Raw genomic sequence first — 24,376 nt, forward strand, 5'->3', positions numbered from 1 at the left:
CCTCTCTATACATTACCCAGAAAATAAAAAAGAATGCATTTCTAAAGGGTTCCCAGACCACCAATAAAAGATAGATCAATTATGAATATTGACAAAAGCTTTAAAATGTATCCATATATAATCATAATTAAGGAAAGCCTATTTCTCTCTCTCTCTCTCTCTCTCTCTCTCTCTCTCTTTCTCTCTCTTTCTCTCTCTCCCTCTGTTTCTCCTTTCTTCTCCTCTCCAAAGACTTGAACTCAGGGCCTTAGTGCTGTACAGGATTGTGTATAATGGCACAAAAATGTAAAAATACTTTATATTTGTTTTATATTGATGTATAAATATATAGTCAATGTATCTATCCATCAACTACTATTAGTCTATTTCAGAAGGAACTAGGACAGAGAATGAAATAACTAAGAAAAGATAGATAGAAACCATTATTACTAAATGATGGGAAAATAGCTGATTTTTTATTTTTCATTTTTTGTTTTTGTTTTTTAATTGTATTTTGTTGTCGGGGTTACAATTACATTCATCGGGTAGTGGGTACATTACTTCTTGAATATTAATACCCCTTCCCGTGTTTTTCTCCCACTTTCTCTCCCCGTACCCCCTCCCAATCATCAAAGATTTTTTTCATATATTTTATTGTAATTAATAGAAGGGTTACATTATATTCACCAGATAGAAGATGCATTACTTCACATACATTGATACCCTTTCTCATGTTTTGGTCCCCATTTCCCTCCCCCACCCCCGCCCCTCATCTTGTTTTCCCCTCTTCTCTATCTGATTTCAAATAACCAAATATACATATATAAAATATATCAGATAACAAGGTAAAATACTGTAATAATATGAGATAACTAAGGGGCAGCAAAAGAGATGAGAAATAACATATTACATTAAGGACAACAATCACTCATTATATGGCTTTTGTTTCTGTATCCTGGAGGTCCTTTCATTTAGTGTCATCCTACATGGCCTTATGTATCTAGGTTTTGCCCAAATAGCTGATCTTTTCAATTTTGTTTTCATTTATCTTATAAGGAGAAAATCCCACCTCAAATTTATTTCCAATTGATTTTTTTTTGTGGGGGTCATGGGGCTTGAACTCAGCCTGGGTGCTGTCCCTGAGTGCTTCACCTCAAGGCTACCACCCTGCCTTGAGCAAAGCACCACTTCCTGTTTTCTAGAGGTTAATTGGAAATAAGAGTCTCAGGTCCTTTTGTGACCTAGTTGGCTTTAAACCTTGATCTTCAGATCTCATCCTCCTGAGTAGCTAGGATTACAGGCCAGAGCCACTGCCTGGCTTTATTTCCAATTGATTTTTATGAGAGTCTGTACTCATGTTTCTTTTGGAATTTTGATTTAATAAGAGTACACAAGAAAGAAATTCTCAAGTGCATTTCAAAAACTTACACCATTATTCATGTACTTCTCAGTTATTATGCTTTTAAAATATACCACTAGACAAAGACCAGAAATAAACTAACAAATATTTTCATAGTGGATATAAGATACTACATCTCATAATAACTCTAGTTTTAAAACAATATACACAACACTGTTTCAAATATTTAAAGGAACACGAAGGAAAACAGTGAAGGAGACCCAAGGCCCGCACTCTATCCCCAGTGATATACTTGGAATCTTAAAACTTTCATACTGAATCTCTTTAAAGTACCAGAGAATAAGTAATTGAAGAATAGAGTGAACCATAGAGCCTATAAATGCTTCCTACACTATGCAAATTTTGCAGAGAATCATGCCATCTGCCTTATCAGCTGGAACGTGGAGAAGGGCCACATACAGTCAACAAGTCAAACTACTGGTCCACTTAAAGCCCAACTAGATTTTGCTTGACCATAAGACATGTACAGTAGAATCTCTCTAATAAAAATAAAGGTAAGAGATCATCAACCTAAACCCTCAGCAGACATGTATAATTGGTTCCCAGATGCAGAAGTCACTGCAGAGAACTCTAGAATACTTCCATGAAGACAAAAACATATATTCTTTTCAAACCACGAGAAGGACGTAATAAAGGAGAATATTTATTGAGGTAAAAAGTGACAGGATCAGATGAAAAACAGAATGATGAAATTGCTGAGCCAAATTTAAAAAGTGCAATTAACAGAATAAATCATATATGAATGTTTTAACATGCAGACTTCATCTTATAGTAAGCAATAAAGAACAATGTTCAAATTATGAAGGAAATCATAGATATAGGACAGAGAATTCTTCAAATTAAAAGCTGCTGCTGTTCCTGAAGTAGCAGTTTTGATGGAGAGGAAAAGGCGGCAGCTACAGCAATTAAGAGAATAAGTTTTCAAGCTGGAGATTGCAAATTGACAGGTTTACCAAGACACAGAAGAAATCAGTTAATCACACTCACCGATAAACTTCCTAGATACTTGTTTGTCTTTCCATGAAAGATTAAAATATCCTAAAATATCAAGGTAGAAAATCCAGGTTACATATAGAGGAATGAAGTAATAATGATTTCATATTTTCCTTCTAAAATAGTAGATTAGACAGATAAAAGAGCAATGAATGTAAGTTTTTTAAAGATTTGTGGAATAATAATTTGTTAACTTTCTTGAAAGACATCACTCACATAGATTGCTTTTAAATAAGAATGTTTGATTTATTAATAGAAGATCTATAGAAAGGCACAGTATGAAAAGATACCAGATATGGAAATAAGTCAAATAATGCTTCGTAGTTAAATACTGCAAAATGGAAAGCCAATAACAAAGGTCATTCTTTCATGTCCAACTAATATGATAACTAGGCCTTAAGAAGTAGACATGCTGGAAAACATACTCAAACGATTTCAGTTTTACATTCACAGAAAAAATGGGTGGTACTTAAAAAATATATGGGAAACTATATGTAACTACCATTAAACAGTACACGAGGCAGCACCGCACACCTGTAATTCTAGCTAGTCAGATAAGATCTGAAGATCCAACAGGAAAGTCCATGAGACACTTATCTCAATTAACCATCCATAAAAAAACAAGAAGTGAAACTGTGTCTCAAATGGTACAGTACTAGCCTGGAGCCATAAACCTTGGAGATAGCACTCAGGATCTGAGTTCAAGCCCCAGCAGCAACACACACACACACACACACACACACACACACACACACACACACACACACACACCACATCTGTACATCCTAAAGTCTACTCCCTAAAAATATGAAAATCTGTTAGTGCATACACAAACACATAAAAATATACACACAAACACATACACATGAATATACATGTACACAATAGATAAGAAAATTTAGAAAGGAACAATGGAAAGTAGAAAGCATAATGCAAAGTAATACCTTAACAGATGAAACATGAATAAGACATTTAAACAACTATATAACTGTATAAACCGATGCTTTATTGAACAAGGAATTTCAACTTTTGAACCAAAAAATAGAGAAGATACTGAAAGATTTTCAATGGAGAGATTAATGTAGTTTTTATAAAACAAAAGAGGAAAAGTTGATGTGTTATCTTGCCTGAGCAGGTCCAGTTTATCACCTATTCCTGAATTCATACCATTTGCCTGGGATCAAAGTGGAGTCATACTTACCACTCCTCCATAAGTGATTGGAAAAAAAATAGAGCTTTCTTCGAGAAACAAGAACATAAGAGATTTGTAGCAAGCAGAGGCTTGACATGTAGCTGGCTAGGGACTTGAACTCCTGCACACCTGCTACCACAATGAAGACATTCCTATATAACCTGCTAGAAGATGAAAGAGACAAGTGTGTGAGAGCTAAGCTGTGCTAGGTGCTGGTCATTCAAGCTACCTAAAGCTAATCCACAGCCAGGCCAAGACAACCTGAAAGGCTCACATGAATTCACTACTAGGAGCGTCAATGCTTCATGTCAAATACCACTGAGAGTTGACATTTCAAGTTTATTGTCCTTTACGTTTTCATTAGTGAAATAGTTTGGAATAGAAATAAAAGTTATCAAACATGACAAAAAGTTAAATTAATATACTTGTCATGCATATATAGATCATTAAATTGATTTCATTCTGCTAGATTTTAGGAGTAGAGGGAAACATAAAAATCAAAACGTAAATAAATCTTTGTAAAATTGTCCTTCAAAGAAGAGAGATGTTGAAATATGTCAAGACAAATTAGAGACGGAAATTCATTCCCACCAGACCTACCTCATATGAAATACTGGTAAGAGTTATTCAGGTCAGGATGAAAACACTAAACTATAATAAGGTCATATAAAAATAGAAAGTCTGGTAGAGATAAATGATAAACATAGAAAACAGTATTGTTATAATTAGTGTTTATGACTTCATTTTTATTTTCTAGACAATTTGACCATATGTTAAAGGGTACAAACCATATGAAGATGTAACTCTTGTCATCAGTAACAAAGTGCAGCAGAGAGGAGCTGTAAGCAGATTTTTTTTCTTTTTTAGCCAGTTTGAGAGCTTAAACTCAAGGCCTGAACACTGTCCTTGGTCTTTCTTAAGTCTAAAGCTCTACCTCTTCAACCAAACCACTACTCCAGCCTTTTCTATGTATGTGGTACTTAGGAATCAAACCGGGGTCTTTCTTCATGCATTCTAGGCACACTCTACCATTAAGCCAAACTCAGGGCCTTAACAGATTTTTTTAACATGGTTAAATTTCAGTTTTGGTTTGATGAACAACTAAGTACACTGAATAAATATGTAGAAAATAAAATTTTCACCAGTGGAAAACTTCTCTGAGAACAAAATATAATACTTCAGCCCTATCTTCTAAAACATTTCTGATGAATATAGATTCTAGACCACAGTAAAAGAAAGGATAAAACTATTGAGATCATGGCTCTTTTGTCATATTAGGCAAGAAAAGCTGAGGTTTGGGCAGGATGAAGCAACTGCAATTTGAATAGCAGAATCCTAGAGAGAAAGAAACTACACAGAAGACCTTAGGAACCTTCAGTCTATTACTTTAGATAGACTTATGCAAACAGACTGAAGCCACAGAAGCTGGAAGCTGAACAATTCCTAAAGTCATGCAAAGATAAGGCTCATTTAAAGGGCACAAATGAAGACAAAGAGAATGGGATCTTGTTTGAATACTAAGGAAATCACTGTGGAGCTGTCTCAAAAAATTAAACAGAGAACTCTACAATACAGCTCCCGAGGAAAAAATTATGAACTGGGGCCGGGAGAATGGCCTAGTGTTAGAGTACATGCTTAGCATGTACAAAGTCGGGCGTTGGATTCTGAAGCCCTGGGTTTGGTTTTCCTCGGTACCACATACACAGAAAAAGCCAGAAGTGGTGTTGTGGATCAAGTGGTATAGCACTAGCCTTGAGAAAGCCCAAGGACAGTCTAGGCCCTGAGTTCAAGCCCCAGGACCGGCAAAATAAAATTTTACAAATCATGCTACAATAAAGCCACCAAAACAACCATGTTTAGTGCAGAACTATTCACCATAACCAAGGTATGGAATCAGTCCAGATGCCCCCTGAAAGGATGAGTAGATCAAGGAAGTGTGTGTGTGTGTGTGTGTATGTGTGTGTGTGTGTGTATTCATAATAGAATTTTATTCATCCAATAGAAAGGACATTATGTCATTTGTAAATATATAGAAAGACTTTGAAAAAATTGTTGAGTAAAGTAAGACCCAGAAAAATAAAAGATCCATGCTTTCCCTTGTATCTAGATGTTTGGTTTAGCTTACAAACTCATAAATAAATTCAATGGGCAGTATAAAAATGTGTACAAAGTATAAAATGACATGTGGTAGATTAAATAGTTTAAGTGCTTAGAAAGCCAAAATCAGAGATCAGCAAAATAAAATACATACTCAAAAGGGGTGTGGTGGGGTCAAGAGGAAAAGGGTATATCAATGAAGAAGAAAAGAGGGGGAAATAAAAGCAAGAATACAGTGCATTCCTTATATAGACAAAAATGTTGAAAGGGTAACATTAATGAAGGTATATTCTATTCATAGATGGTTTTTTAGGTGGCAATTCTTTTGAATAACTACTTAAAGATAATATAACAATAATAATAGTAATAGGGAAGAAAAGGAAGAGAAGTAGGAGGATGAATAATGAAATCAAGACTCGTAAGAAAAGAGTTATATAAAGTATAAGAAAAATACATTTTAAAAAGTGAAAACAAAGAAGATATTGATCCTCACATACATCCTGGAAATATTTAGTCTACATACTCCAAATAACATCTGTGAACTTCACTCTTATCCCAAAAAGTCTACATAAAATTTCCTTCCTTTTTCCCCATTTTTGAAAACAACATAGGTAATTCATAAAAAACAATATCAATGGTAATAATAACTGATATTTAGGAATGACTTCATACCAAGTCTTATGCTGTTTGATATTACATTTCCCTCCCACTTTTTTGTATGTCATATTTAGATACTAAAACTCCCCAACATACATGATCCAGCCTGACAAACTGGAGGATCTAAATTCACTTCTAGTACCACCAAAAGAAAAAGAAAACAAAATTAATTTTAAAAAAATGATATCCTTGTTAATGATATCAAATGCACTAAGGCAATAAATAAGGAGTATCTGGTTAAAATACAAAATTTATGAGCATCATATTCATGGGCTAAAGTATATAAACATCAGAGCATCATAAATAAGGCCCTATTAGAAGGTTAGTAGCTCATTTGTTCATTTGCATATACTGAAAATAAAGCCCTTTTGGGACCAACAGAATCACAGATATAAAGCAATTTAGCCACTTCCAAAATGGAGGTTTGCTTGATCTTATGGCTAGTTAAAACACAAAACTGTAGAAAGAACTTTAAAATCTGTGCAAACTAATGATACAATAAATAAGATAAAAAATATTTTTCCAGGAATGAATGGACTTTACACTTGGTTGGTAGGTACTGTAACAACTGAGCCACATCTCTAGTCAAAGGCAAAGCAATAACTGTAACTCTCTTTTTCTCAAACAATCAAAGCAAATACATACTGGCTTAACATGCCACAGCAAATCAAGATACTTAACCAGTAACAATTTCTTTTGTAGCAATTTTTGGAAGATGTTTGGGAACAAATCTGACTATATAAGCAAATTAAAGTAGGTATTTAACACATCTTAGAACCAGGAATTGAACAGCAATGGCTTAAAAATAAATGAGAAAACTAAGTGGGAAATGTGTTTAGAATATAGCTGACTTGGACAATTCCCAGTGATCCTGATTTGCAAGGTACCTGTGTATTTTTACATGAGTAACACAAAAGATTACTGAAACAAATATTACATGAAAAGTGAATAGAAAAACTTACATCTGAAATTTTCTAAAAGAATGAAAGCAAACTGACAATCAACCAAGTAGCATATATATATATGTTATCTCCTCTGAACTTCCCTGTGCAATGATATAGTATTCCCACTATAATTTCCACTTTGAAGTAAGGAAACTAAGGTTCATTTAAGTTACGTTACCTAGCTATACGGTTAAGTAAATTAGTCTAGAGCACAAGCTACTGGACAGGAACCATGCATTATGTTTTCAAACCCCATGTCCTTTCAAATCCACCCTTGTACTTAAGAAACTGTTATAATAAATTAAACCTGTTTGTAGTTACTTAGTTTAAGTAATTCAACATAAATCACTATTGAAAATAGATTGTTAAAATCAAATTAGACAAATATAAACATTTTGTTGAAAGAATAAAAAACATGGTTATCTAAACACGACACTAAAACCATATGTCATTTCTACTCAAAATGTGGCTAAAAAGAACTTCATGGCTTAGTTATGCAAAAGCTATGTTATTCATAACTTATCCAGTTATGCAAAATAATTTTCACTGGAGAAAGAATCCCAGGCACTCTAGTACATGGTTCTATGATTCAAAAAAATGCATCCAAAAATCTATATTTCACTTTTTCAACTGTGAAATGAGAACGCAAAATAAGACAGATTTAATGCTTTACCAAGTACTAGAAGTCAGTGGTTAGTAAACTAAGTCCTTTTGAGCCAAATCTGGTCAGGAGTCTAAAAAAAGAGCTTTTAAATTTTTAAATGATTGGGAAAAAAATTCAAAATGGTAGTATTTTATTACATGTGAAAATCACAGATAAATTCGGATTTTCTATCATTTCAAATTAAAGTGCTAGTATTACACATCACATAAACATAAAATATGTATTTAAAATTTTCAAAAGAGTAACTTTAAATTATAAACTGGGCAGAAATACATGAATTGTTTTCAAAAATTATCTTATTATTACCCAAATGAAATTATGCAATATCAATTACTAGGTGACATTTTAAATTTTTTTTGAGTTTGTATTTATGAACTATTTGAAATATAAATTCATCTGCTTATATAGAATACTAAGCATTTTCAATTTAAAATTTACTGCTTTTTTCACAATAAAACAGTGCTTCTGCTACCTGTTAGACCATAACCAACAAGTAGTTCTATTATAATAGCAGTACAAATAGTTCTGCTTTATTATCCTACAAAGTAGTAAAATATATTACTAAAATTATTATTATAAGCCAAAAAACAAAAGACTAAAGTTCAATCTCATTACCATGAACTTACTTTAGTTTCTATTACTATAAACATTGTAGTCTATCATTTTTTTACTTTTCAATCGTTAATTTTACCTATTACTATGTTCCTCATAATAAGATTATTTGAACAAATAAAACTGAAGTATATATTTAAGTCATGACTTAATGATTTTTCAAACCTGAACTAATTTCCTTATGAATGAGTTATTGTTTCTCATATTTCTGTTTATCTAAATCCCTTATAAAAAGTACACTAGTTAATAAGTGTTTGGAAAGTAAGTTATAGAACTTCAATTTACCAAACACATAAATGTACACACACACACACACATACACACACAAACGTACTGCCCTTTATACACACAATTCTTCTTAGTAATCTAGCTTCACATAATTAATACCCAGAATCACAGTAAACTTTTCATAAAATATTAAAAAAATGATATTCTTTATCCAGAATATAAACTATGCTAATTATTTTACTACACAATTTTATAAATTGATTATAAACAAATATCTTACCAGATCTTACACAGCACATGAAACACAGAAAAATGTATAATCTCATTTGGAATCAAAAACAGTAAAAGCAGCACTTGAGATACACCAAAAAAGAAATTCTGTAATTCATTAAGATCTCACTTTAATAGGACTGGCACAGTCTGTCCAGTTTTACTGTTAAAAATGATTTTTGCTCCTCCCTCTGTTGAAAAAGGTGAGGTAAGTCTGTTTGTTTTTGTTTTCTTTTTCCTCCATTCTGGCCTGTGGTTATGAGAAGAATTTTTTTAAGTCAAAAATTGTAATAAGTCACAAACAAATGTTCAGCTGCACAAGTTGAATTTAAGGACTGAGAAAACTAATTATGTGTTTCCTTATTCCTTTTAGCCTCAGGATTTCAGAAGTGGTCTGAAAGAATATGTTTGTGGAAGACTAGAAAGTAATATGTTGTTAAAAAATGCTGAAAATGGAACCAGTCAGAAAAAGCTATTTTTTTCTGCCCATTTTGATTTCAATGTAAGTTGTCATCAAGTACCAAAAAACAATAATGAAATCCATACTCCATGAAACTGTGAAGTGTGAACTATGGGCTTCCTGTATGTGTGTGCGTGTATGTGTGTGTGTGTGTGTGTGTTGTGTGTGTCTGTGTGTGTCTATGTGCATCTGTGTGTGTTTTTATCTAAATCACAGAGGCCATTTTGCAAGTCAAACTTTTAGTTGTTTTGTGCAGTTAATTAAAAAAAGACTTTTGTTTTTAATTTGACAACCATTTAAAATTATTATCCAGTTACATTTTTTATGCTTCCTTAATTCTAAATTTTCTTATTCTCCCAGTAATGGATTTTAGTAATAAAGGAAACTGTGTGCTGTTTTAAGTACATGGAGTACAAGTTCTAAAACTAAGATTTAAAAAAAAAAAAACATGTCTCTGTAAAGTCCCAAGGATATAGTTAAAACAATGTTTAGTTTACATCAGAGATAAGACAAATTAAAATTCAGTCTGGAAATACTTTATAAGAAACCCACAAGCAAATATTATAAGTGCTTTTAAATCATTAAAAAATTAACTCCCAGTGAATTTTCATCACCAATTTGATGTTTGCTTTCTGGGAGTCTTATGAAAGGTTTAATTTTGAAAGGGCCTACTACTGTAATTCCTTGGTGACCACAAAATTATCCAGACCCTTCTACACACTGTGCTGTAATAACTGCATATCCTCAATAAAGAATATACATCATTTCAGAAGGGAGATTGAAAGGTAAATGACTTCTGTATATTGTTTTTTTTTGCCAGTCCTAGGCTTGAGCTCAGGGCCTGAACACTGTCCTTGGACTTTCTCAATGTTAGAACTCTAACACTTGAGCCTCAGCACCATTTCTGGCTTTTTTCTACATGTGTGGTACAGAGGAATCGAACCCAGGTCTTTGTGCATGCTAGGCAAGCACTCTACCACTAGGCCAAACTTCCAGCCCCTGACTTCAGTATATTATTTTCATCTTTATCGCTCTCAATACCTCACAGGAATTTGGTGTTTCCAACAGTAAAATACCTAGCAGTGTTATACTATTTTATATTTTACTCTCATTGAGAGAATGTTAAAAATATGTCAATTGTAATAAGTAGTAAAATGTCAGTAGGTAACAAGATAAAATGGGAAGAGTTTAATGAGATATTATGACTTATGTACTTATCTACTTAGAGATTTTAAAATGATTTTAATAGATATGTCAACATATATGCAATGAAAATTGTGACACACTTGTGTTCATGATGTTGATAATTAATATGATGACAATGATGATGATGATATGTAAGATTGATCAAGTTTATGTACCACATATATTTCCAAGAACTACTGATAACAGTTGGATAATGTGTATTTAGATGAGTGAGTCACTGTTTAGTCAGAATATTTTTGGTATAATCTTTTATGTATTTTGACTTATTGAGATAAAAAATATTAGTAATACTTGATTCCATAATTCAAAATCCAAACTACTTTCCCACAGAAGCCAAGGTCTTTACATATGATATTAACCACATGTGCCAAAATTATAAAATCAAGGGTGTTCATCCCTGAAAGATTTATTTTTTTGTGGGTCATGGGGCTTAAACTCCGCCTGGGCATAGTCCCTGAGCTCTTCAGCTCAAGGCTACCGCCCTTCCCCTTGAGCCAAGTCCTACTTCCAATTTTCCAGAGGTTAATTGGAGATAAGAGTCTCAAGTTCTTTTGTGCCTGGGCTGGCTTTGAACCTTGGTCCTCAGATTTCAGCCTCCTGAGTAGCAAGGATTACAGGTGTGAGGCACCGCACCTGGCTGAAAGATTTCTTCTTATAGTCAAAATTTGAAAACATTAATATTTAACAATAAAATTATGTACAGATTAACAATAATTAATGGTGAGGAGAAGTGAGTGCAGAAAATCATCCTTATAGTTTCAAGGGGAAAAGTCCAGCTGAAAATGGGAAATACAGCCTGCTTTTTCAAATATTCGTATTGTTCAAATTCCAGAAGGTTTCCCTTCAAAATGATTGTGATTTAATGGTTTCATTGGTAATTTTCACTATATACGTTGCTTTCTAATATTAAAGACACGTAGGAAACACTGAGAAAATATACAATAAATTTTTCTATTTAGCACAATCCATTCCTTAAGAAAATTAACTACACAGAAAAGTTGATTGTCCAAGCGCATGAATCTAAGTAATAAGCGAATTAAATAGAAATTAGGGTCCCTTAAAATCACTTCTGTCCTTTATAAAGATGATTTTTTTTCTTCTCCACAACCAAGTAAAAATATATATTCTCATCTTAAAAAAATGAATCTCCACCACTACACCAACCTGGGGACTAAACAGTGTCATCCATACTAAAATTGTAATTTCACGGTCCTGTGTAGGTAGTTCCAAGCCTTTCTTGGGGCCACGGAAAACTACTCCTGTCAATTTCAAAGTATTCTCTTGGGACGGATTCCAAGGTAAATAAGCTTTAAGGCCAGTTCTTTATCATTCATCTTTCCAATTTTTATCCCTCCAAATATTGTTCTGCAAATTAACTTTAATTCTTAATGATGTGATTATTCAGTAACTCTTCAGAGACCAATTCATCTATTCTCCTTGGTCTAGCAACATCTGTGGGGAAGTTACTAGAGCTTCCAATCGTTATTTCACTAAAATCCTTAAACGAATAAATGAGTAAATACATAATCAATAAGTCAACAAATAAAATGCCTGAGAAAGCAGAGGATACTCATACAAGCAAACTGGAAAAGCTTGAGCAGGCTTATGCTTGGTTTACTCTTTATCCAAGGAGGATCCGGGGCGGGACAGCACTGCAGCAGGAGGTTCCCACGGCCGGCGTTGGGCGTGGCCACGACGCGTCGCCCCGCCCACTTCCCCTGATCTCCCCGCGCCAGCCCCGCCTCCCTCCCTCCAGCAGCTCAGTCCAGCAGGAGGGAGGGGCGTGGCCTTGGTACCTCCTCCATCCTGGGGTGAAGATCCGGAGGGATGTTCCCGGCTCAGGAGGAAGCCGACCGGACCGTGTTTGTGGGAAATTTAGAAGCTCGGGTGCGAGAAGAGATTCTTTACGAGCTGTTCCTTCAGGTACCCGCCGCCGGGATGGGGCTGCGGACCCGTGGAAGCTCAGCCGGAGGGATGCGGGAGGATGGGGGGGAAGGGGGCGCCTGGACCCTCGGGAGGGCGGGGCCCTTCCCTCTCTGCTGCCAGCTTTTCCTGGAGCCTGGGCGCACCTGTCTACCCAGCACAGCCCCGGGAAGGGCGTGGCTTAGTGTGCTTTCCAGTCCCACTACACGGTTCTGGGGGATTGTAGTGACTGACAGGGCCTCCTGCTTCTCCCCTCCACCTCCAAGCCCTGAGTGAGGGTATTTTTTCTGAGTTACCTAGGCCTGGGATGGACAGGTAATAAAGCACTTTTATGTCCCACATCCAGTTTTAAAGGCGTCCTTGCGTGCCCAGGGTGTGTTTACTCCACGTGAAAAAAACTAGCACTAGAAATGATGCAGCCTGATTAGACTGCAATTGATTCCCTGTCTCAGGCACTTTGATTTCCTGGCAGGAGGATCTTCTGAAACTTTTTGAGGTTCGGTATTGAACCCCGGTGTCTTGTAAACACACCCAGGTTTACCAGACAAAACCATCACTTGCCCAAAGGATAACTTCAGCCATTCATCTGAGGTTTAATCATTCCGAATGACTAGGCAGATATGAAGGTGCTTCTAAATCTAACAGCTACTCCTTGAAAATGGAAAGTCAGCACCCTGATTGTCTAGAGAGAGGTGGACATAGTATAGAAAAGTGTTCGGGCGTGTGAACTCCATCGCTGGTCAGTTCAGCAACATGACTTTGACCCTAAGGCAATTTTTCAGTGTTTCAGTACCATCAGATGAAGAATGGGTGTTAATAGTGTCTACAGTATGATGCAATGGTGAGGAATTAATGAGCTAGCCTTGTCAAGCTGGTACAGCTGGCAGTTACCATTTAATCCTGCGAATACTAATAGTAAGTTGGTTTGCTATTATTAATAGTGAGATTGTTGCTACTAAAAATAATGCAAGCATCAAGAGAAATCAAGAGTGATTTCCCCCCCTCTCACAAATACCACGAGAGAATGGAATTTCCAGAATTCAGTGTACAAGTGGTAGAAGGGATGGGATTTTTTTTAATTTATCTCTCAACAGTCTTTAAGTACACATTTTGTGAAGTACGTTTTTGAAACACTCAGAATCAGCAAAACCCAGAATATTTGGATAGTTGCCAAATTGTGCTTCATTTTGAGTCTAAAACGCCTCAAAATTGCTCATTGTTATGCCTTAAAGGTGTTGAATATTTAAAAAGAAACCTTGCACCTTTAAACCCTTAAAATTGGATTAAGAAAAATTAACTTAAAATGTAAGACCTTTGAATGTGTAATATGCTTCAGCAAGACTAAACTGCTTTATGAAAATTCAAATTACTAAGGTACCTTTTGTCTCTTTAGGCTTCCATGTATTAACTATCATTAGTAGCAAAGTAAAAATTGTAGCAAAGTAGAAAATCTATTTTATGAGGAAATTATACCTTTATTAATTTCAAATCACTGCCATTTCAATTGAGAAAAATCAAGATACTATTATATTTTTTAGCCAAGAAACACTAAGTATATATTTAGAGAATAAAGACAGCAACTTAGTTCCAGATATATTAAGTACTGCAACAGAATAGTTTCGAGAAATCTGACTCCGTGAAAGAAGCATCAGTAGGAGAAATAGATTCATTGGGGAGTGCCAAAATATGAACAAGTTCCTGGAAACCACAGGTAATACAAAGTTAAAGGGTGGATCCCAAGATAGGGAATCATTGGCAGGATGGTCATTAGGACTTCTCTAAAACTTAAAAGCATATTTTATGTATTTCCAGCACAAAGAGCACAGTCGTTAAAATCACATCATTACATTCTTTATCTGATTTTGTGACCATTTCCTATGATCATGATTGATCACAGAGATCTTATAATTTTTTTCAGTTATAGTTAGCACATTGCTTTAATGCTTGCCTTGGTTTTGGTCTCCGACAGGTTTTCTACCAGTACTTTATTCCATTTTTCAGAATATATCATGGAATAGTATATCAAGTATACTTACTTAAGACTTTTCTAATTTTTCACTCGGAATAATACGCTTACTATTTCAAGGTCTTAAGAATGTAATTTCTCCTTCTGAAAGTTTTTGCCAATTACCGTTACTAAATCAAAACACATGATAAATTTTGCTTCTTAAGAGTCAAGATGTTTACAGTTTCTTCACTATCTTATGATGTTTCTGTCTGTTTTGTAAAGCACTCACTTTACTTTGAATTTGTCATTGCAATTTGGGTTAAATGCTACTAAGATATAGAGGCACACTAGAACTTCACTATTAGATTCGAATACTCTACAAAATGGTTTGTAAAATATAAAAGAAGAAATGGTGTTTCTTTCATTTTTATATTTTGGACTATTCAATTTTCCTTTTCTATTAAAATTTTGTGTTAGTCAAAATAAATTTTTAAAATATCATATTTATGAATAAAATGCATTCTTTGCATAGTTATGTAAAATCCTGTTGCTAACAGATTTTCTTTTTTTCAAAGATGGATTTACTTAGTTATCTGAGTGTAAAAGAAAATCTTTCAATTTATGAGAAAATAATATTTTTAAGTTTCTTATAGGCTGGACCACTAACCAAAGTGACGATATGCAAAGACAGAGAAGGAAAGCCAAAATCTTTTGGATTTGTCTGCTTTAAACACCCAGAGTCGGTGTCATATGCCATTGCTTTACTGAATGGAATTCGTTTATATGGAAGACCAATTAATGTACAGTATCGATTTGGTATGTCCTCTCCCTGATGAGTCTCTAAGGCTTGCTTTGAGATTGCTATTATTATTTATTGTACAAGCATTATATTTGCCATATGGTGTTGACAATAAAATTTTCTCAGAGTAATTATTTAACATATAATATTATAGGATTAATTAGTATTATCCATTTCATTGACAAACCTATAACTTCTGTATTAAAATTTATAATGTTCTCTTTTAGAAACAGAGCTTTTAAAAAAGCTCTGATGGATACTATTGACTCATAGATAGAGTAAATCTGCATGAACAGGGCACACCACTCTAGCAAGACACAACTCTCAAGTGTCTTGACATTGTTCAGATTTGATACCAAACACCTACTTCTTGGCAGAAGAATCGTCCAAATTATTTTCTCTTGGGGAACTATGTGAGGCATATTTCCAGGGGCTGGTTCTAAGATCCCTGTAAAAGCAAAGTAAGTGAAGATCACCCTTATTAGGAATAGAGAAAAGCTTCTTAATATGAATGGCTGGAGCCTCAAATGCCTTGTCCAGGCTAGGAATAGTCATCTACATGGAGGAACTCAGATGATGTTATACTATTATCCTAGTGCTTTCCGGTTTCAAAATCTTGATACAGGATGTCAGGATAATTCTTCTGATGCTTATGTTGCTTCCCATAAATGATTCTGCCCCTCTTTGGGTAATGGTGGTATTCTAGCTGTAGCTATTATTCCTCTGGTTTTACCCAAAATAAATAAGAATAAGAACAGTAAAAGCAATGCCTTCCTGGGTTTGATTTGGTTTGCTTATTTATTTTTTTGATTTGACAGCATGGATGTCTCATGTACTTTGTACAGCCCAATTCATTCATACAGGCCAGAGGCATAAATAAAGGTATATTATGTTGTGATACAGCCTGTTTAGGTTGAATTGACTTATTTCCATGAAGATTAGATAATTTGTGTCTTATGCAATGTTAATATCATTTTAAATTTAGAAGGATGTAATACAAAACATCAAAGCTCCTTGCCAGTGTATCTAAGAAATGGCCAATATTTTGGATAAAGGTTCATTATAACATTAACTTATACACATGTATGTCTTAGTCATTTATAGAAATATATTTTTCAATGTGGATATATACATTCATTTATACAAATAGAAATTTATTTGTATATTCATTTGTACAATGAATTAGAGATAGATGTGTTTAAGTGTTACATTTTGTATGGAATTTTCAGTTAGTCATATGTTTGTAATGCAGGCTGGCCTCGAACCGTCACTGTCCATGATGATGAAAATATAGGTGTTTGCACTATAGCCAGTTGAAGATTTGAGATCATTTCATAGTTCAATAATAAAACTCCAAATAAAATCATTAGTTAATCTATCATCATTCCCTTTCTTTTGAAGGGAGTTCTCGTTGTTCAGAACCAGCTACCCAAAATTTTGAAAACTGTGTGAAGATAAATTCACAGAGCTACAGGTAATTTAAAATATTGTTTTCCTAAAGATAAAACAAACATGTCCTTATGACAATATTAAAGTTAGGCTGTAAATAAAAATGTATTAGGAATAGTTTTAACATATACGGGGCTGTTACAAAAACTTGTATTTATGCATAGGTTAAAACTGATTTTATTTTTCTCAATCTGTGACTACTAAGAGATGCTCATTCAAGTTCAATCTTAATATTTTCAGGAGCAAGTAGTTGAGCTTTACATTTGTGGTATTCTTTTTTTGTGCATGCATGAATGTGTGTGTTTAGCTTGTGTGTGTGTGTGTGTGTGTGTGTGTGTGTGTGTGTGTGTGTGTGTGTGTTTGTCTGTGTGAATTAGTCCTGGGGCTTGAACTCAGGACTCAGGCATTTTCTGAGTAGCTAGGACTGCATTATGAGCAGCTGGGTGCCCAGCTCTGTTTTTGGTATTCTTTTTAGTTGCTCTTATGCTTTTATAACTGTTAAGTCATTTAAGTATACAGAGTCTTGCTATGATGGCTACAAGCTACTGTTATTCACATCTTATATCTCAATAAGTACAGACATAAACTCCAAACACTTCTCAAGGCTAGCCTTGAACTTATCTTTGTGACATGAGGCCGTTCAATTATTTACTATTTTTTTTGCCAGTCCTGGGCTTGAGCTCAGGGCCTGAGCACTGTCCTTGGACTTTCTCAGGGCTAGAGCTCTACCACTTGAGCCTCAGCACCACTTCCAGCTTTTTCCATGTATGTGGTGCCAAGGAATCGAACCCAAGTCTTCATGCATGCTAGGCAAGCACTTTAACCACTAGGCCAAACTCCCGGCCCAATTATTTACTATTTTATAGAACTTCTCTGTGTTAATTTTTAGATATTCAAGAATTGTCTAGTTGTATTCTTGATGCAATGATAACTCTAGATTATTTGATGGGCTATCCCAGAGATTATAGAACACCTTCCACACCAAGTAAAGATGCCAAAATAGAGCTGTGATTAAAAAAACAAGTTTAAACACAGAGTGAAAATGTAAAGGCAAATATATTGGGAAAGTTTACATACAGGATAGGGTTCAAATGGTAAAAGATTAAGAAATAGCTCTGGGGGTATAACTATTCACAGGCCTTGTTTCTCTGCCCTTGTCAGCCCTTCTCGCTAACAGTGTGGTGATGAGAAGAAAATGTAAGGCCTGATCAAATGTGTCTGTTCAGAGAAAATGTTCTCAGAGCTGATGCTATTCATGTGGTCTCTTAAAGAAATGTGTGTGGGGGGGGTTGGGGATATGCTTAAGCTTAGAAGGAACTTGGTGTTTGTCTGGTAGATGCCTACTGATTTATCTAAGTTTCTCAGGCAGAGTGAAGGGAAGAACAAAAGCATAACTTTTTTCTCATATATTTTTATTGTAATTAATAGATGGGTTACATTATATTCACCAGATAGAAGGTGCATTACTTCACATAGTTTGATACCCTTTCTCATGTCTTGGTCTCCATTTCCCTCCCCCAACTCCTGCCTGAAAAGCATAACTTTTTAATCTAGCAGTGACAAGATCTGATCCACTGTGAGTTGATAACCATTTCTCTTTACCATGTTTTACATGATCGTAACTTATTCACTATCTATATTTTATTTATAATTTGTCTCCCACCCTTCTTTTACAATTTCATTATATCTCTAACATAGCTTCATCACTCCATCATAAACAAGATTACTTACAGTCTGTACTGGCGTTTTATGAGTTTCTTCCATCCTGTTTGTTATCTGTTTCAGAACAGCATATTCTTAAAAAAAAACTAGTAATAAATAGCTAAACTGCCTTTTCTTGTTTATTCTATTAGCCTTCTGAGGTATAGGAGAGTCACCCCTTAGAAACAATGACTACCCCCGATTATCTTTAAAAGTATTGCACTTAAATGATGTACTCTAGGTCTTCATTCTTCCTACCGTGCCTGTTATAGCCAAATCAGAAGTTAAGAAGGTTAGTCTTCCATCATATTGCTCCAATGCAGTTTCTGCCTCTGCCACTTCGTTAATGGTACAATCCTGGCTGTGACTTCAGTACTGTCTGCCTTAAAATAGAAAAGTATTACTCTGGGAATGTTAAAAATAAAAATAAACATTTAAAATGCTGGACTAAGCCAGGTGCGGTGGCTCACACCTGTAATCCTAACTACTCAGGAGGCTGAGATCTGAGGATCAAGATTCAAAGCCAGCCAGGGCACAAAAGGACCTGAGACTGTTATCTCTGGTAACCTCAAGAAAATGGGAAGTGAGGATTGGCTCAAGGATAGAGCGGTAGCCTTGAGCTGAAGAGTGCAGGGACAGGGCCTGAGTCGAGGTTAAGCCCCATAATGCACAAAAATAAATAAATAAACAAACAAATAAATAAATAAATAAAATACTGGACTAAAGTACTTAGCAAGTGTGAACAAAAAGGATTTCACTACTTCATTAGGGGAAGCATTGTGGACTTACATATTGATCTATTTCTGTGCTAAAAACTAGAGCTATTCCCTCTAGTTTTTTATATCAAATGAGAAAAGATACTTACTGTTCCTCAATATTCAGAAGTTACAGGAAACTTCTAACCAATTAAGTGCTAGTCCATTTGATGCCGATATTATAATTGCCATCTGTCATGATCATACTTAAGTTCACACTTTTCCTGGCTTCTGGAATACTTCCAGTCTTTATGACTGACATCTCTAGCCATGTATCTGACTGCTTCCTTGTGTTCTTTTTCCTTCATCTTTGTGTCTACCTTGGCTGTGCTGAGTTCAACTTTCTCCCATGGTATATGTCTTAAAGATGTGTAGTAGTAGCAGGCCAGTTACAAAATCCTGTTGAACAAGTATTTTGTTAAGTCCTAGTTCCAGAATCCTGTTAGAATTTGTTACAGAATCTTGTTAGAATTTGTAGGATCTCCAAGAAAGTCCATTTTAGAAATGAAAGGTTGGCACACCACAGGACTTAATGTTATATTTTCATTATACCAGCTGAAGATATTAGTTAAATAATTAAGGTACTCTTAACTATAAACTGATGGAATTTTTTTACTTTTTTATAACTGTACAAGATCATTGTGTACTCTTTGTGACTATTAGTGATTTGTTCTTTTTATGTTAATACCTAATGTAAGCTTTTATTATCTTTTAAGAAAATAAAGAAGATATTACTTAGGAACTTTAAGATTGCTTTTTGCCTCTTTTGTTTTTACAAAGGAATGAAGAAATGGTGGGAAGATCTTCCTTTCCCATGCAATTTTTTCCAGTTAATAATACTGCTTTACCTCAAGAATATGTTTTCTTTCAGAAGATGGTAAGTTTGATATTTCAATGTATTATATTCAAACTCTGAAAGACCTAAAAATTGTTCTTAGTAACAGATACTACAACTTAAACCTGCCAGAAACATAGAAAGTGATCCCAAAACCTTCTGCTTTTTCAATAAGTACCTCAGCAAGAATAGAGCACAGAGTAATGTTACAGTTGTCCATGGGAAATGTGAGTACTTAGTTCCTAATAAATATTTTAAAACATATTCTTAGAATTAAATAAACTCTACTTAGTATGAAGGATTTTTCTTTTTGTTTTGAATTTTGTCAGTATTGGGGTCTGAACTCTGGCCTCCATGAAGGCTTCATGTTGACCCAATAAGACTAGCCTGGAGCCTATAGGCCTGATTTATGGTATTTATTTGTTTACTGGTTTGTTTATTTTATTTTCAATTGTATTTTATTGTCGAGGTGATATATGGAGGAGTTACAGTTACATTCGTCAGATTGTGGGTACATTATTTCTTGAACATTGGTACCTCTCCCCAAGTTTTGTTCCCAGGTTCCTTCCCCACCCCCCCCCCCAATTACCTTGGTTTTCTCCTTTCTTTCCTTCCCTATTTCTAATAAACAAATAAACATATATACAATATACCAGGTACCAAAGTCAGATACAGTAACAACATGAAATAAACCATTAGGAGAGAAAGAGAGGGAGACAGAGAGAGAGAGAGAGACAGAGAGACAGAGAGACAGAGAGAGACAGAGAGAGAGAGAGAGAGAGAGAGAGAGAGAGAGAGAGAGAGAGAGAGAGAGAGAGAGAGAGAGAGAGATCTTGATTCCATATCCTTGAGTTCATTTCACTTTTTACTAGTTTTAGTTTTGAACCTAGAATCTAGGCATTGTCTCTTAGCTTTCCCAGTTAAAGCTGGAACTCTACTACTTGCACCAGAGCTCCACGTCTGGTTTTTTTTGATAGTAATTGGAGATAAGAGTCTCCAGACATATTTGCTAAGGCTGCCTTTGAACATTAGTCAGATTTCAGCCTCCAGAGTCGCTAGGATTCCAAATGTGAGCCACCAGCGCCTGGCTCTTCTTGGCATTCATAAAGATAGGGAAAACTTTACAGTACTAGATGGTGATTTTACTACTAAGTCTCTATACGTGGGTTTGTCATTGTTGTTTGTATCTTTGTGTCGGTTCTGGATTTGTTTGGGGTTTTTAGCTTTTATTTGTTTGTATGTTTGTCTTGGCAGTCCACACAGTTTTAAACTTAGAGATTCAAGCTTGCTAGTCAGCCACAACAACAGCCTTGTTGTATCTCAATTATTTTGGAGGATAGCAGTTTTAGCCCTGGGAATGTCTCTGATAGAAATTTTCCTACTTAATATTCTACAGTCACTGGGAATAATTAATTTGTTCTTAAATATGGAATCATCTCTCTTTGTAAGTGACAACTGTACTGAAAAAAAATGAGCTTTTAGCTCTAGCTACACCTAAAATCAAAGGGCTGGGAGTTTAGCCTAGTGGTAAAGTGCTTGCCTAGCATGCACGAAGACCCAGGTTTGATTCCTCGGTACCACATGCATAGAAAAAAGCTGGAAGTGGTGCTGAGGCTCAAGTGGTAGAACTCTAGCCTTGAGAAAGTCCAAGGACAGGGCTCAGGCCCTGAGCTCAAGCCCAGACTGGCAAAAAAAAAAAACAAAAAAAACAAAAAAAAAAAACACAAAATCAAAGCCTGGTGCAGTGGCTCACGCCTCTAATCTTAGCTACTCAGGAGGCTGAGATCTGAAAATCAAGGTTCAAAGCCATCCTAGGTACAAAAGGACCTGAAACTCTTTATCTCCAATTAACCTCTAGAAAATGGGAAGTGGGGCTTGTCTCAAGGGTAGGGTGGTAGCCTTGAGCCGAATTGCTCAGGGACAGTGTGTAGGCCTAGTTCAAGCCCTATGACCCACAAAAAAAAAAAAAAGAAAAGAAAAAGTAAAAACAACAACAACAAAAACCTTAAAATCAATACTAGGCCCAGTTATTAGAAATTGTTCAAGTATATTTGAAGTACCCTACATATGGAGATTGTTCAATTTTCTGAAATCCAAATTTAGACCCAACCTTTTCAGTGAAAATTTCAAATCCAGATTGAGATATTTTGTGAGTATAAATGCTGTTTGAACACATAATCTACAAATCAAAGTGAAAGATCCTGTCAATAATTTTACATTAATAGCATGTCAAAATGACAGCATTCTCTCTATATTAGGATATTTAAATCTATTCATTTTATATTTTACTTTTTTAATATATTAATATATTTAAATATATTTTATGTTTTGATATAATAGATTATTTAAATACTTTAATTTTAGGTTTTCCTTTTGTACTATAACTACTAGAAGATTGAGAGCTACATGAGTGGCTTACATTAACTAGCTCTTGGACAGTGTTAGGCTGTGTTGTAGTTAGTCCCAAGTCTTACCTTTAATCCTTATGTTAAGTTTAAGAAAATTCCCACATCCCTTTTATGAAGTCATTGTGTATCTTATGCCAAATGACAGTAAGATTTTAAATGACTACGTAGATATGCATGTAAAGTGTTCTTTTTAGCTTTTGAGAGTGTTTTAGTGAAGGAATATCTATTTTGTCACAGCAGTGGTATGCACTAAACCCACCACCACAGCTTCCTTACTATGAGATGACTGCTCCAGCTCCTAACAGCATATCTGGGACTTCGTCACAAAATCATATTCCCACTGTAGAACCTGGACCCAGCTCCTATGAATGGACACACCAGCAGCCAAAGGATTCTGACCTTTATCAGAAGAATAAACGAAAGAGACAAAAGCGAACAAGTGACAGTGACAGCAGTACAGAAAACAACCCAGGAAACAAATATAACCAAAAATTCCGGAAATGTAAGAAGAAGAAAAGACACTAAGTATTATCTTCAAATGAAATTGATCACTAGTCTTAATTCACTTTACACAAACAAAAAGGTATTGTACCAAATGACCAATGTCTTGGCTAGCTTGTCTTTTATGAAATATATAAAAATATGACTTTGATTTAATAATCAATATTTGCCTTGAATAACAAAAGCCTTTAACACAGAATATACTCCATTTTCTGGTTTTGTAATGCTGTCTTTGACCCATTGTCAAAAACAAAGCTACTTTATTTTGCTTTATTTTAGGTAGCAGAGCCAGGCACCAGTGGCTCATGCCTCTCGTTCTAACTACTCTATCTTACATCTGAGGATCATGGTTCAGAGCCAGACTAGGCAGGAAAGTTTTTAATACTCTTATTTCCATTAAACTACCAAAGGAAACCAAAACAAAACACAAAATGTCTGAAGTGAAGCAGTGGTTCAGTAGCCTTGAAGAAAAGAAGTTCAAGAAGTGTGTCCAGGCCCTAAATTTATGCTCCAGGATTAACATGTACACACACACACACACACACACAGACACACGCACACACACACATGCCATGCACATGCACACACACACACACACACACACATGCCATGCACATGCACACACACACACACACCCCCAAGCCCTGTTGGTAATGAAGATGAAATTTTTATTAAACTATTAAATAAAAGACACGTGTACTCTCCAGATTGTCATCTATAATATTCAACCACAAATAGGCCAGGGTTAGAAGTGAGGTGGTATTTTACTTAAAGACCTAATGGAAATATTTCTGAGTTTCATTCTGTTCCCAATGAATGAGTCCTAATTGAATTTATATTAAGACTACCTACCATAATAAAACCAGCCTTTTATTTCCCTTTGTTAATAATATTTTATTTTTTCTTCTAAATATGATGTTACTCTACATCAAGTTTATTTCAAAAACATGAAGATACATGGCATTAATACCAAAGAAAGATAATTATCACAGGCCTAGATTTCAGATCATTCCTTTGTTAGATGATTTATATATAGATATCATTCTCTTAACTTCAACTTATTACTTAGAATGAAAATTACCTAACTATGTCAGCATTTTTGTCTATCTCTCAGTTTGAGAGGATTTAGTTAACACATGCACCTTTTCAAAATAAGCAAGCAAACAATGTTTTGCTATATATATTTAATACATATTGTCCAGATCAAGTGCCCAATTTCTTTACTTATCTAAGATAAATAGAAAATATATAAATCAAAAAGTTCTCTTAAAACTTTTGTTACCTCTATAACTCATCAGAACGAAGAATGATTAATCACATATTTATTAAAGCTAG

The 24,376-nt window shown here is 34.8% G+C and overlaps 1 protein-coding gene across 1 annotated transcript; it reads left to right on the forward strand.

Annotated features, from left to right (window-relative positions):
* Positions 1-12,539: 12,539 nt before the first annotated feature.
* On the forward strand, positions 12,540-23,581 carry Rbm11 (RNA binding motif protein 11). Its single transcript, XM_090333209.1, has 5 exons — positions 12,540-12,645; positions 15,247-15,409; positions 16,794-16,866; positions 20,078-20,174; positions 22,778-23,581. The coding sequence occupies exons 1-5, from the start codon at positions 12,550-12,552 to the stop codon at positions 23,063-23,065; spliced, it is 717 nt and encodes a 238-aa protein (XP_090189335.1). The 5' UTR covers positions 12,540-12,549; the 3' UTR covers positions 23,066-23,581.
* Positions 23,582-24,376: the final 795 nt, after the last annotated feature.

This window comes from Megascapheus bottae, chromosome 1 (assembly GCF_031878675.1).
Source record: "Megascapheus bottae isolate mThoBot1 chromosome 1, mThoBot2.hap1, whole genome shotgun sequence".
NCBI lineage: Eukaryota > Metazoa > Chordata > Mammalia > Rodentia > Geomyidae > Megascapheus > Megascapheus bottae.